The 12254-nt window shown below is 42.3% G+C and overlaps 1 protein-coding gene across 2 annotated transcripts in view; it reads right to left on the reverse strand.

The window, feature by feature from the left end:
• The window catches only part of LOC108048728 (alpha-2 adrenergic receptor), a 47117-nt gene extending 40762 nt beyond the window's left edge, over positions 1–6355 (reverse strand). For both annotated transcript variants that reach the window (XM_044457127.1, XM_044457126.1), the window contains exon 1: positions 4684–6355. In XM_044457127.1, the coding sequence (XP_044313062.1) occupies positions 4684–5484 (801 nt within the window). In that variant the 5' untranslated portion in view covers positions 5485–6355. The remainder of the gene's footprint in view (positions 1–4683) is intronic.
• Between the last annotated feature and the right edge of the window lie 5899 nt (positions 6356–12254).

Consider the following 12254-nt stretch of genomic DNA (forward strand, 5'->3'; position numbering starts at 1 on the left):
GTGCTTTAAAAAACATGAATGAATTTAATATGTAAACAAAGATTTCGTGCATTTTACAATTTATTATCTATATTTTTACAATTAATCAAGGCATATAAATAAATTATTAAACTGCCATTATACAACCGTTTGATTGTATAACACTGTTAAATTGGTTAAGGGTAGAAATATATAAGAAAATAAATAAAAAAATGTTTAAATGTTAAAAGTAGATGCCATGAATATACATGCTAAATAAAGTTTTTAAACTTTACAAGCTAGTAAATATTTTATGTTTTCCCCAAGTGCAGGGAAAGATAAACATGCACACCAAAACCCGGCAAGAGAAAGTATCTCAAGGACTAAGCCCATTAGCCCACTGCTTTTGAACCTTTTTTCGTAGCTAGTCCTGGCATTTCTTTGCCTGTTTTTGCGTGAAAATTTTGCCAAAAAAGAAAATGTAAAATACTTTAGCCAACATAAAGGGCTACGGTAGGACACATGCGCATCTAGGATGGCAGATGTAAGTACAGAAACAACAACCCGTCTTGAAGCTGAGCAAGTCAAGTGTATGAAATGTAACAAAGACCTAACGAGAATTACAGCCTCAACATGCACATGTACGGAATAATGAGAAAATATCAAAAGTGCCCAGGCTCACGCACACACTCTGGTCTATGGACGTGGGCTTGGACTTGGGACCCGTCCAGGCTCAATGTCAACTTAAAGCCCTTGCAGCTCGACTGCCGCCGGCCACGACATTGAGGTTGAAGAAAGCCATTATTACGGCAGAGGGTTTCTCCGTCCTGCCACTCGTCAGTTTTCTCTTAATTTCCTTTAAAGTGCCGGCACAAAAAAAAACTGACGCTAATGAGCTACTTAGGCAATGACTTAAGTCGTTATTGTGCTGGCGCATATCATCGCATTACACATTACATTACACACACGCACTGTTGGCCCGTAATTTGAGTCTCGTAAACCCTTGCCAAGTTCTAGGTTTTTGTCTTAACTTAACTCAAAACTTTCGCCGGGATTGGGGGAAAGTTGCTCGAGGGCCAAAAGCCGATTGAGCCGCACTTTTGATCCTGGTCTCTGGCCATTTGTAGCTCCATTGTGATGGCTGGCTTTTGTGCATGTTCCGTAAAATGGTATATAATATTCGATTAATATTTCAATAAAGTGTTTGCCCCCTTTACGGATTATAATAAGGTCCATTGTGCGACCCTTTGGCACCGCACTGCACAAAGGACACAATGGGCGGCAGCTTGAGTTTGCCGATGAGCTCCGTGGGGCGGGCAGTGAATAATGTAGTTTCTTGGAATTAGAATTTTCCCTTCGTCTTGGGGAGCAGCCACTCCATTCAATAAGCGGCCTTTTGTATGTTTATTTCTATATTTGTTGGCCCCAGATTGAGGCACTTGCTGAGCGAAATTGCAGCCATTACGTGGATGGCGAACAATGCCAGCTGATTTTGGGTCTCACCGCGGGACTCTGAATTATGCGTACGAAAATAACTAGCACCCACGCACGCATATTGGGATACACCTCATTAGGTTCGGCATTAATCAGGGGTCGCAAACTTTCACCACCGCCGGCAGATGATGTCAATTAAATGCGCCTGTCAAAATAATTTCCCACCCCAAGGGGAAACAAAGAGCCAAAAATAGTTCAACGCCGAGACAAACTCAAGTGGCCCGAAATCAGCGTCATCGCGCTCTAAAATGCTATTTTATTAATTAAATCGAGCAGGCAAGTGTCAAATCAGCGCCTCGGCAACCCCTTTTGTGCCACCTCCCCTGCGGCTTGTATTGCGGTTCAATGTGCGACGATGACGGCGGCGGCGGCGAACAACAATTTTGTACATGTCAACATGGTGTCATAATTAAAATGTTCACCAGGCCATGCCACTCGCCGGGGCACCACCCCATCCGCCTGTTGGGCCTGCAAATTGGAGGTTTTACATGCCAGCCCCGGACAAGGCCGATGCCGACAGCCATTTCCTTTCCGAAAAATTCGCCGGGAGACATGTTTAATGATTGGACAGAGCTATGTCTCGATTTCGGCAGTGCACAGTGAAAAATCATGTTCACTGGTAAAATTTCAAGTCACAATTTTACAAGAAGTTAGGGTTCAAATAAAAATACTGGCGGGAAATCTTTTGTTAATGTTCAACAATTACTAATAAGAATGGTGTTTGAAAAATATAACGTCCAACTAGACTAACATTACTTAGTTATAATTACAAATTCAAGCACCGTTTTATTGAGATTAGTATTGTAAGTATACCATTTAATTGTTTGACAACTTATTAAATCGTTTCCCATTTTTATATATACCTATATTTATCTAAAACTGACCTGTATTAATTGGAGCTAGGAATACGAATTTTTTGCAAAAGATTTGATTAAAGAGGTAAAATTAATTTTTGAATGTGAAACTAAAGCCAATTGTTGTCCTCTGTGTAGTTGGTAGTTGGCTGATTAGTTTAGCGGTTGGTTCGGTTTCTCTGACATTTGTTTGCAAAAATGACACCAAGCTAATTTGAGTGCCTCTGGATAATGATTGAGGAGATGAGCGGTAATCGATGCCCTTGGGCGGCGGGCACACGAACTAATGTTCGTAAGTAGAAAAGTTTTGCCATTATAAATTGTCATTTTGTGTTGTTTAGACTGCTTAAAATTTGCTAAAAACATGTTTGCTCGTTCGCCGGAGCTAGAACTTTATCCGGTCCACTTAGGCTTGATTAATGTGCCAGCATTTGCCGGCGAAACTGGACGGTGGCCATCGTAAATAAAAACGGCCCCTCCACTGGCTCCTTGCCCACAGCTCGGCTTTTATTGTCTCAAGGTTAATTTGAATGGCAAACTTTACGTAAGCATTCTTCTATATTAAGATACTTTATTTCGTTCTGCTTTCGCTTTTCACTCTATTATTATATTCTGCTACTTTTTTTCTGCCTTTTTATTTACTGTCCAATGAGTGTGTGTTGGACGATGGGCAGAGGAGAGCAAAATAAAAAAAAAATTAATCAAAAATTCTGGAGACAGGCGAGATACAGATAGAAACGATATGGAGGGGAATGCCCTGGGACATTTGCATTTTCCATTTCGCTCCGCATTTATCATGATTGCAATAAATAATATTGTGGTTTTAACCCACCACTGACCATTATATTCACTGCACAGTTTTTCTGTGTTTTTGGGCAGACAGTTAAGATTTTAAACGTTTTAAATTGTTTGCAACTGTTGGCACTGAGTTCCGTTGCGCAAAAAGGCCACTTTAAGCTGAAATTCCTCTGGGGTCAGGCGAATTGTGTGCCAATGGCTATCGGAGGGGTTCAGTCACTGTGATTGAATGTTTCACTCTTTGGCTTCGGTGAGTGACTGCATCGATTTCTTTTGAAGGACGTTTTCAATTTGTGGCAAAATTTAAAGAATTTTCCCAAAAACAGGGCAGCAAGTATGGCAGTTTGTGGCAGCTACTGATGTGTTGTCTTGCCCCGGCACAGGAATTTCTCTTGTGAATTTTCCAGCTAGTTTGTTACGCTTCTCCCCCTTACGAATACACTTGCGTTTGAGGGTTTGCATGTATCGCTTGTGCCCCCAGAAATTCAAATTCACCAACTGGCAGACGCAGACCCGCATGATAATGCGCATATTTCTATGGATTATAGCCTACTTTTTGGGGCCCGCTTGGAGCCTTCTTCGACTGTATTAGACAGTCGGGGGCTCAAGCTGGCGGAATTAGACTCGCTCGGAATGTACCCGCCACTCATATGCATAAATACTTCTGCGTTTATTCTCTGCGTGACCCAAAAATCGGGGGATGGGTTGGCTTGGATTTGGTTGGGGAAAGCAACGAAGGCACTGCCGAACGATCTGACAATTGTGCCGGCAACTCGCAAATTTGCATAGAAAGAGGCCGCAATTTTGCGCTTTGCATGTTGCTATCCGAGCGTTTGGCAGCATTTTAGCCATTCGACGCTTCATTGTTTGCAAATATGAATACTCAGCAGCGATGGCATCTATTGACGTGCAAAAGTGGGCAAATTAGGTATGGATAAGTTGCTAAAAATAGCTCAGTGAATTACTAAAATATTACGAAAATATTCCTTGGAAACTTTTTCGCCAATTTGTGCAAAGAGATAGAAAATTTGAATTATATTAATAATTATTGGCAAAATTAAAAATCATTCCTACAAGCTGCTTTATACTAAAATGTTATATTTATTATAGGACTTTCTTATTATTTTTTGCATAAATAGCAATATCGTTAATATATCTTAAATTAAATGTAGGCTAAAATCCCAAATGCAATGAAAATTAAGCTCGATTAATTGGTCTTTATAAAAAGTATAATTCGTAGAAAAATTTGAGCAATGACTTTACGTTTTTACGTCATTTTGGTTCAAATCGATATTCCAAAAGCTAATAATGTTGTAATAAAAATGACTGCTTTTTATTTAAAGCAATGGTTATAACACAACCATTATTTTTTCGTTTGATAGGAATGAAACAAAAAACCAGCCATTCCATCCGAATCAACCTGAAAATAGCCAATCGGGCAACACACATAATGCCTTTCAATCGCACAATCCCGCATGTATTTCCATTGTTCGATTGTTGGTGCCGCAACGTCAATTGCCGTCAATTGGCGTCAATTTCGCATGGGATGCGGATTATTGCGCCACTTAGGAGCACTTACCTCGCACTTGGGCAGCGGTCCCTCCGGCATCTTCACCTTCCACCCGAGGAGCGGCGGAATGCAGATGAGGGCGGACATAATCCAGACCGCCGTGATCATAACGGCGGCCCGCGCCGGCGTCCGCGACTTGAGATAGTCGACGGCCTTGGTGATGCTCCAGTAGCGGTCCAGCGAGATGAGGCACAGGTTCATGATCGAGGCGGTGCAGAGGAGCACATCCATCGCCGAGTGGATGTCGCACCACCAGCTGCCGAAGATCCAGTAGCCCATCAGCTCGTTGGCCAACGAGAAGGGCATGATGATGAGGCCCAGGAAGAAGTCGGCCACCGCCAGCGAGGCGATGAACCAGTTCTGTATGTTCTTCAGCGACTTTTCCGTGGCAATGGCTATGATCACCAGCATGTTGCCCACCACTATGATAATCATCAGGATGGTCACGATAATGGAGGCGATCACAATGTGGGTGAGCGTATAGCCGCTGGGATATCGGCCATCCCAGTGGACTTCTGTTTGATTCGGATTCGTCAGGTTGCCCGATGTCGCCCCTGCCCCGCTACTCTGATTATAATATCCCGCCGCCATCTGCAGGCTGTTATTGTAGAAGCTGCCATTCAGCAGGAATATCGTGTCATTCACATTGATGAATCCCGATCCCGGGGGCAGGGTCAGCTGCCCATCGACACTGAGCAGGGGCGGATTGAGGGTGGCATTCTCCGGTTTTCCGGTCGTGAACACGGCCAGAAAGTCATCGGTGCTGATGTTGCCCGTATTGATGTTCGCATTCAGCCGACTGTAATCCATCGTGATCTGCTTTCGTCTAACTAAGTCTGTGGATGCTTGGCTAGCTCTAGAGTCTGATTGGTCCCATGCTGCCAGTGTTTATAATTAAATCTTATTGCGCGCGAAATTCCAATCGACTTATTTCTAATAATTTAACTAATTCCTATAGCATATAGCATAGCATTCGAATATTATTTCGATTATTTATACCCGTTTTGCACCGAAACTTGTGTGTAGCGCGTTCTGTGGCGAAAACGCGCGCTTCTTTCCTCTATGTATTTATTTATTTTTTGTTTTGTTTTGTTTGGTTACGCTTCGATTTCTTTTTGTGGTTTTTTATTGTGGTTTAATCAATTAGAGTCTACAGTATGTACAGTGGCGGATACACGGACACGGACACATGACAGAGACGCGAGTAGAAAAGGCTGCTGGCTATTTACAGGAGGGTGGCATTGTGGCTTGGCCGGAAAGCGATCCCATCGATCCGGCTCACATGGCGTATGCGTTACGGGTCCGCTGCTGGCCAACTCATCGGTCTGACATTCCGCCCGCTGGCATTAAGTTTAATTGAATAACTTGGGCTTTTTCACTGAAACCGAAAAATAAATGGTGCGGATCTCTCTGACAGATGGATGCGCTAATGAAAGCTGTTTTTGAATCGCTTGATTCTCGATCTGATTGCGTCCGATTTCTTTTAATTTCTGTTTATTTACACAAAAACGCGCGACCCGCGATTTCGGCCCTCAGTCAGGCGTTGGCATATTTCGGCGCTGGCGTTTTTGAGGAGAAACTGTTGCCGTTCCGGCTGAATTTGGTTGGCTCTTTTAGCTGGTGTCGGCTACTTGGCCAATTGGCGCGCCCGGGACACGTTCGCACCGCTGGAACTGCACATCCTAACTGAATGCCGTCCGCTGGCGCTTTCATCGCTGCCCAGCTTGCTACCAAAATTGCCGTCCACAATTGCCAGTGCTTCGTGCGCGGCGTTCGTTCGTTTGTTGTCGTTTTTCGCCAAGGGAATTTCTCTCTGTTGCTCTCTCTCTCTCCGGTTTTTCTGGTTTTCCGAAAGCATCCAAGTTGTGGGTGCCGTTGGCTCATTTGAAATGCTCATCTTGAGTGTCCCGCACTTGCAGTGGTCGCCTTTGTTTACCAATTCCATTTGCAAGTGTTGCGGTGTCAACAGATCAAATTTCTGGCAATGTAAACAACACAATAAAATTGTGCCCAAACAAATAACTGAGTATGTAAATATGAACAAAAAAGCAATTATAAAATGTTAATATTTGTCTTGTATTTTGTTTATTGGGTTCATGGTAAAGATAATAATATCATTAATTATCAAAAGGGACAATCTATTCGATTGAGCAACACATATTGGTAATTAAAATCTCTTAGTTAATGTTAATAGTTAATAAATAAGAATAAGAATATTTTGACTTTAGTTTTTGTTATTGGACGCCCAGCTGAAAATATACAGTACTTGGACTTATTTTACATAATTTTAAAATCCGAAAACATTAACTAGTAAGAATACATAAAAGGGTATTATAAAGAATGATATTTTAAACGTCTTTTAAAGATGTAACATACCATTCCTAATATACTTTGCTTTGAGCACAGTACTTCATTATTAGGCATGGAATTTGAAAAAAGAAAAACATCATCGATAAGGAAAGGAGGAACCATTCTAATATATTGAGTATATTTAGTAATATTTATTGAGATGGAGAAAAGAAGCTAACTAATAATATTTTAAGCAATAGAATTTGATCCCAGGTTAAATTATTTCAGAAAATTTGATCAAATATACCACTTCTATCAAGAAGTATGTGGTACTTCAAATTGAAAGGAACCTACTAAATAGGATATTTATTCAAACGATAACGTCATGTTCTTTGAAATAATCTATTCAATTTTGGTATCGTATTCCACTTGTTTTGCACCGCTTGTTGCCACTTGCACACTACGTTCCACAAGTGCATGTTCCGTGGGAAATGCGACGCTTTTCCGCTCTGCGAGTGCTTGGGGGGGAAATTCTCTCTGGCCATTCGGTGTTTCATTTTCCGAAACATTCCGCACTGTGTTGCGCTCTGTTGTGCTTTGTTTGCTTTTGTCCCACTGGCCTAAACCAAAAACCGAAACTTATTTTTGTGGCAGCACTTTTCACGTTTTGCCATTTTCAGGGAGGGGGAAGTGAATCCCTTTTTCCTTCTAAGAGCCCCGTTTGGTGCATATGTTTGCTAAGGGTTGCTGCTGGCCAGATTCGCTGGCCATGTGTGCGTTATGCTACCTTTTGTTTACATTTTCGTTTTAACCCACATACGGGCCCTGTTTTCAAGGCAAATGTTGGCCGGGCCCGCCTCTAAATACTTCTCAAGGGAACGAGGAGGAGGGCGGCGGCCAATAAAAGCGTAATGAAGCCATCCACCTGCAAAAGGTGTGCGGGCATTGAAAAGGAAGGCGGCTCAACAGCCAACATATCAGACACATTATGCGCGATAGTCACGTCTGCTGGGCACATAATTGAAAAGCGAACTTGAGCGTATCAATCGGGCAAACAGGTTGTTGTTGTTGCTGTCGTTGTTGCTCCTTTCTGGCTGCTCAATGAAATCAGCTAGAAATTATGATAATGAAAAAGCCAAGAGCTGGAAGTTGTTCACCTTCGCTTTGCTTTTTATATACCCATCGTCTTGTTCATCAAGTGTACACGGTGCGTATGAGTTATTTGATTATGTTAAGCATACGTCTTGGCGCTGCCGCGCATAATTTCAAATTACACGCAGCACACATCAGCATCTCGGCATCAACATAATAAATCCGAAAAGGCCGTCGCCTGACAAACAAGGTAACCCCTCCTCCCCCTCCCGTCCCGGACATGCACCCACGCACTCCGTAGAGTGACAAATTCCGGAAACAACAAGCGACAGCAGCAACAACTCGGCAGCGGGCACTCATCTTCAATGCATGGCGGAAGATTACTTGTCAAGCTCTGATTATGTTAACTGCCTACGAAGGTGCTGCTGGATTGCCAGCGATGGGCAAAGTCCTGATATCCAACAGATATGTCCCAAACAGATTTAAAGGTGATGAAACACATATGGTTTCTTATACCTTGATCCTTTTGTTTGACTTAGAAACATTACAAATAAATTTAAAACAGAAAGGGAAGGATCTTAAAAGAATTAATTGGAATTTCGTCAAATCAAAATATAATTTTAAGAAAAGCGTTAAGCTTATGATTTGACCTTGTTGCAAATATCATATTATTAGTATCATTTGGGAGATATATAACATACAGTATACAATTTTTTTGGTAACAATTTTAATATTATAATTATATTTTGTCTGATAACTGCAGAAATCGTAGAGCTACACAGTATCTGACGAGCTAATTTATACACCTTTAGATATCATTTTTTTTTGTTCAACTTTCTGTATGCTGTGACTTGGCGTCTTGCACCTTAGACTGAAATTCTGGTGCATCCCAGCCTCGGGTAAGACACTAACTCCAAATGCGCAAACATTAAATTATATGCACATATATCAGAACTGCTCCTGCAGTTGCTGTCGCTGCATTTTCTCCTCCAGGCTCTTCATGCATCACGCACTCCGCCGATTGCATAGCTCCTAATGGAAGAAGACGAGCTTCCAGCACCCAACTGAACGGAACTGCATTGAGATTTTTCCGGGTACTCGCGTCGTCCCTTGTTGTAACTCTGCTAAGTCTACTTTTAATTCGCCGCATGTTTTCCATAATGAAATCGGATTTGTGGGCCGCGGGAGAATGCAAAGAGAGAAGAGGAGGGTGCGCCATAAATTGAGCACTCAGTAGCACGCTGCGCTCTGTCGCAGCCCAAAATGCTGCGAGTGTGCGGAAAAGGTCCCAAAAATGTGGCAGGGCGGGTAATGCCGCATTTTGAGGAATGCTCAAATGCAGCGCACTAATGGCAGCAAATATATTATGCCCGCTTATCATTCGCATTAGCTGGCAAAATTGTAGCTAAGAGATTTTCACATGCACGCTGTCGGTGCCCCGAAAAAAAGAACACGAATGGTAAATGGCAGCAGCTCATGGCAGCCAGGCAGGAAATTGCGCTACTCATACGCACCGTGGCCCCGTCTGCTGCATTATCTTTATTTAAAAACTCGCTACAGCGCTGACTGGCTGCTCGTTTGCCGTGTCTTAGTTTCATTAACTCGGCTGAAAAGCCATTTATCAAGCTGTCAGCGCCAATTATTTATATCCTGTTGGCAGACCCCACAGCCCGTGGAGAAATATTATAGAAATATTATCATGGCTTGGCGGAAATAAGTGCGTCGGATCAATCCGCATTTGGCGTTAAATGGAATGGCGAGAGCCTGCCGTTAAATGCGCAACAAAATTAAATTAATTGCCATCTTTTCGCCCCGCCCGTGTTTATCGCCAAACAATTTAAAGTTTTAATCTCTTGACGCATTTAGCCGAATGGCCCCCAGAGCTTTCTGAGCGGCATTAGCCTGGCAATTAACCAACAACATTGGGCAACATGTGCCGGCAATGCCCGAGTCCAGAACGCTTGATCCCACATAGCACGGTGTGTTATTTACGCCCGGTTGGTCCGACATTCAGGAAATTCGGGGTCTACATGGGCACAGGAAGTGCATAGTTGGCAGCCATCTCCATCTCGCTTGGCAGGAGCCGTAAATCTCTCTCGTAAGTCAAGCCAAAGTTTCAGGGCCAAGTTGTCATAAAATTTATGCGTCTAATTACTTGCACTTTTTCTGCCAACAACCACCACTCTCCGCTTCTGCCAACTCTGTCTTGATGGACCCATCGGCGACGTCATTTATTATTTTTATGTACACAGCGAACGTTTTATTGACACGACGGGCGATTGGCTCCGGTTCCAAGTCAATAAGGCAGCGACAACTGAAAAAAACGGGGGCTGTCATTAATCTTACGTTTTGGCCAAGTTGTGCAGCTAATTGCGCCATTTTCATAGGTCTAGCCTCCAGTCAGGGTCGTTTGCCTTCATTTCACTCGGCTACCCCGCCCCCCGCTTCCCCTTTTCCCATTGCTGTCTCAATTTTCCCCCACTCCCGCCGACTGGTATTCATATTTCCATGGCCAGTGACCCAGTCCTGGTCAACTAGGTATTTACAAAGGGACCTCGTGACTTTAATGCCCTGAATGTTCATCTAAATTTTGTGCGAACCGGGGACGTAATAAACAAAGCGTCAAAGGAAGAAAATAAAATACTGCAGGTACGGCGGCGGCCCAGGTAAAATAATCGGGATTATTTATGTGGCTCGGCAGAAATTTGCTTACATATTACACTTTTTCAACATTCTTTTAATTAGCTGTGCCGACAACAAAACGAAAAGTTTCAAACAAAAGCGACGCAGCACAAATGCTGGTCCTGAGTTGGGAAACTGGCGGAGGAGGTGCTTTTCGGTGGGCGGTGGCAGTGGGTGGTTGGGTGTTTCTGCGGGGGAGGTGGCTGGTCGCTTTGTTTCGCAGGACGCACCGCGAGCCATGAACAAGCTTGGACTTGCAAATAAAGCAGCCGCGGCAAGCGAAACGGGAAGCGAAACGAGACGAAGCGAAGACGGACTCAATGGAGAATCCGTTGGCAGGCTCTTCACTGCAGTCACAAAAAAAATGACTTGCAGTTGAAATAAGGCAAAAATGTTACTGTTTATTTAAGAAAAAACGGAATGAAGGTAACTTTGGCGACCGGATGTTTATACCTTTGCAGCTATTACACAATTAAAATATAATTTAATTCTCATACATACATAGTATTTTAAAAAAAATTAAGCTATGTGGATTCTCGGATTCATTCGATCGTTCAGTAATTTTGAAATATTTATACCCGTTACTCGTAGAGTAAAAGGGTATATTGTATTCGTGCAAAAGTATGTAACAGCTAGAAGGAAGCGTTTCCGACCCTATAAAGTATATATATTCTTGATCAGGGTCACTAGCCGAGTCGATATAGCCATGTCCGTCTGTCCGTCTGTCTGTCTGTCCGTATGAACGCTGAGATCTCGGAAACTATAAAAGCTAGAAGATTGGCATTTTGCATGCAGATTCTAGGAGTTCCTACGCAGCGCAAGTTTGTTTCAAAAAGGTGCCACGCCCCCTTTAACGCCCACAATCGCTAAGATACGATTTTAAAAATTTAAATATTTCGGAAAAGTAAAAATGCAGTTTTATTGTGTTTATCAATACCTATCGAAATGTAGAAGAAAATTTTCAAATCGGACCATTCGTTAAAAAGTTATGCGTGATCAAAGTTTCTATCTCCATCTCCCTCGCACTCCCTTTACCTGAGTAACGGGTATCTGATATTCGGGGCACCCGACTATAGCGTTCTCTCTTGTTTTAAACTACTATCTCACAGCATATGCGTATATATTCAGAACTGCAATTTTTTTCATTTATTTTTCCAGTTCCAATGGGAGCTATATGATATAGTCGTCCGACCCAGTCCGTTTCGACCTCCAATAGAAAAAGGCTTTTGGGATAGTTTAATTCAGACAGCTTTAATACTGAAACATAGTTGCATGGACTAGATCGACTCTTCTGGTGATGTTGATCAGGAATTTGATTTATAGGCGAAGAAATGTTTTAATACGCTTTGCAAGAGTATAAAAAAATTAGTTAAAAATAAACAATTTATTATCTGTTATTCTTTTACAGTTTATCATACTTATTTTGTGTTTTTAAAAATAAAAAAATACAAATACCAATAAATTGTAACAAAACAAATCCTTTAGCTTACTTAATTAAATAGCTAATAAAGATCCTT

The sequence above is a fragment of the Drosophila rhopaloa genome, unplaced genomic scaffold (assembly GCF_018152115.1).
Source record: "Drosophila rhopaloa isolate 14029-0021.01 unplaced genomic scaffold, ASM1815211v1 contig_155, whole genome shotgun sequence".
NCBI lineage: Eukaryota > Metazoa > Arthropoda > Insecta > Diptera > Drosophilidae > Drosophila > Drosophila rhopaloa.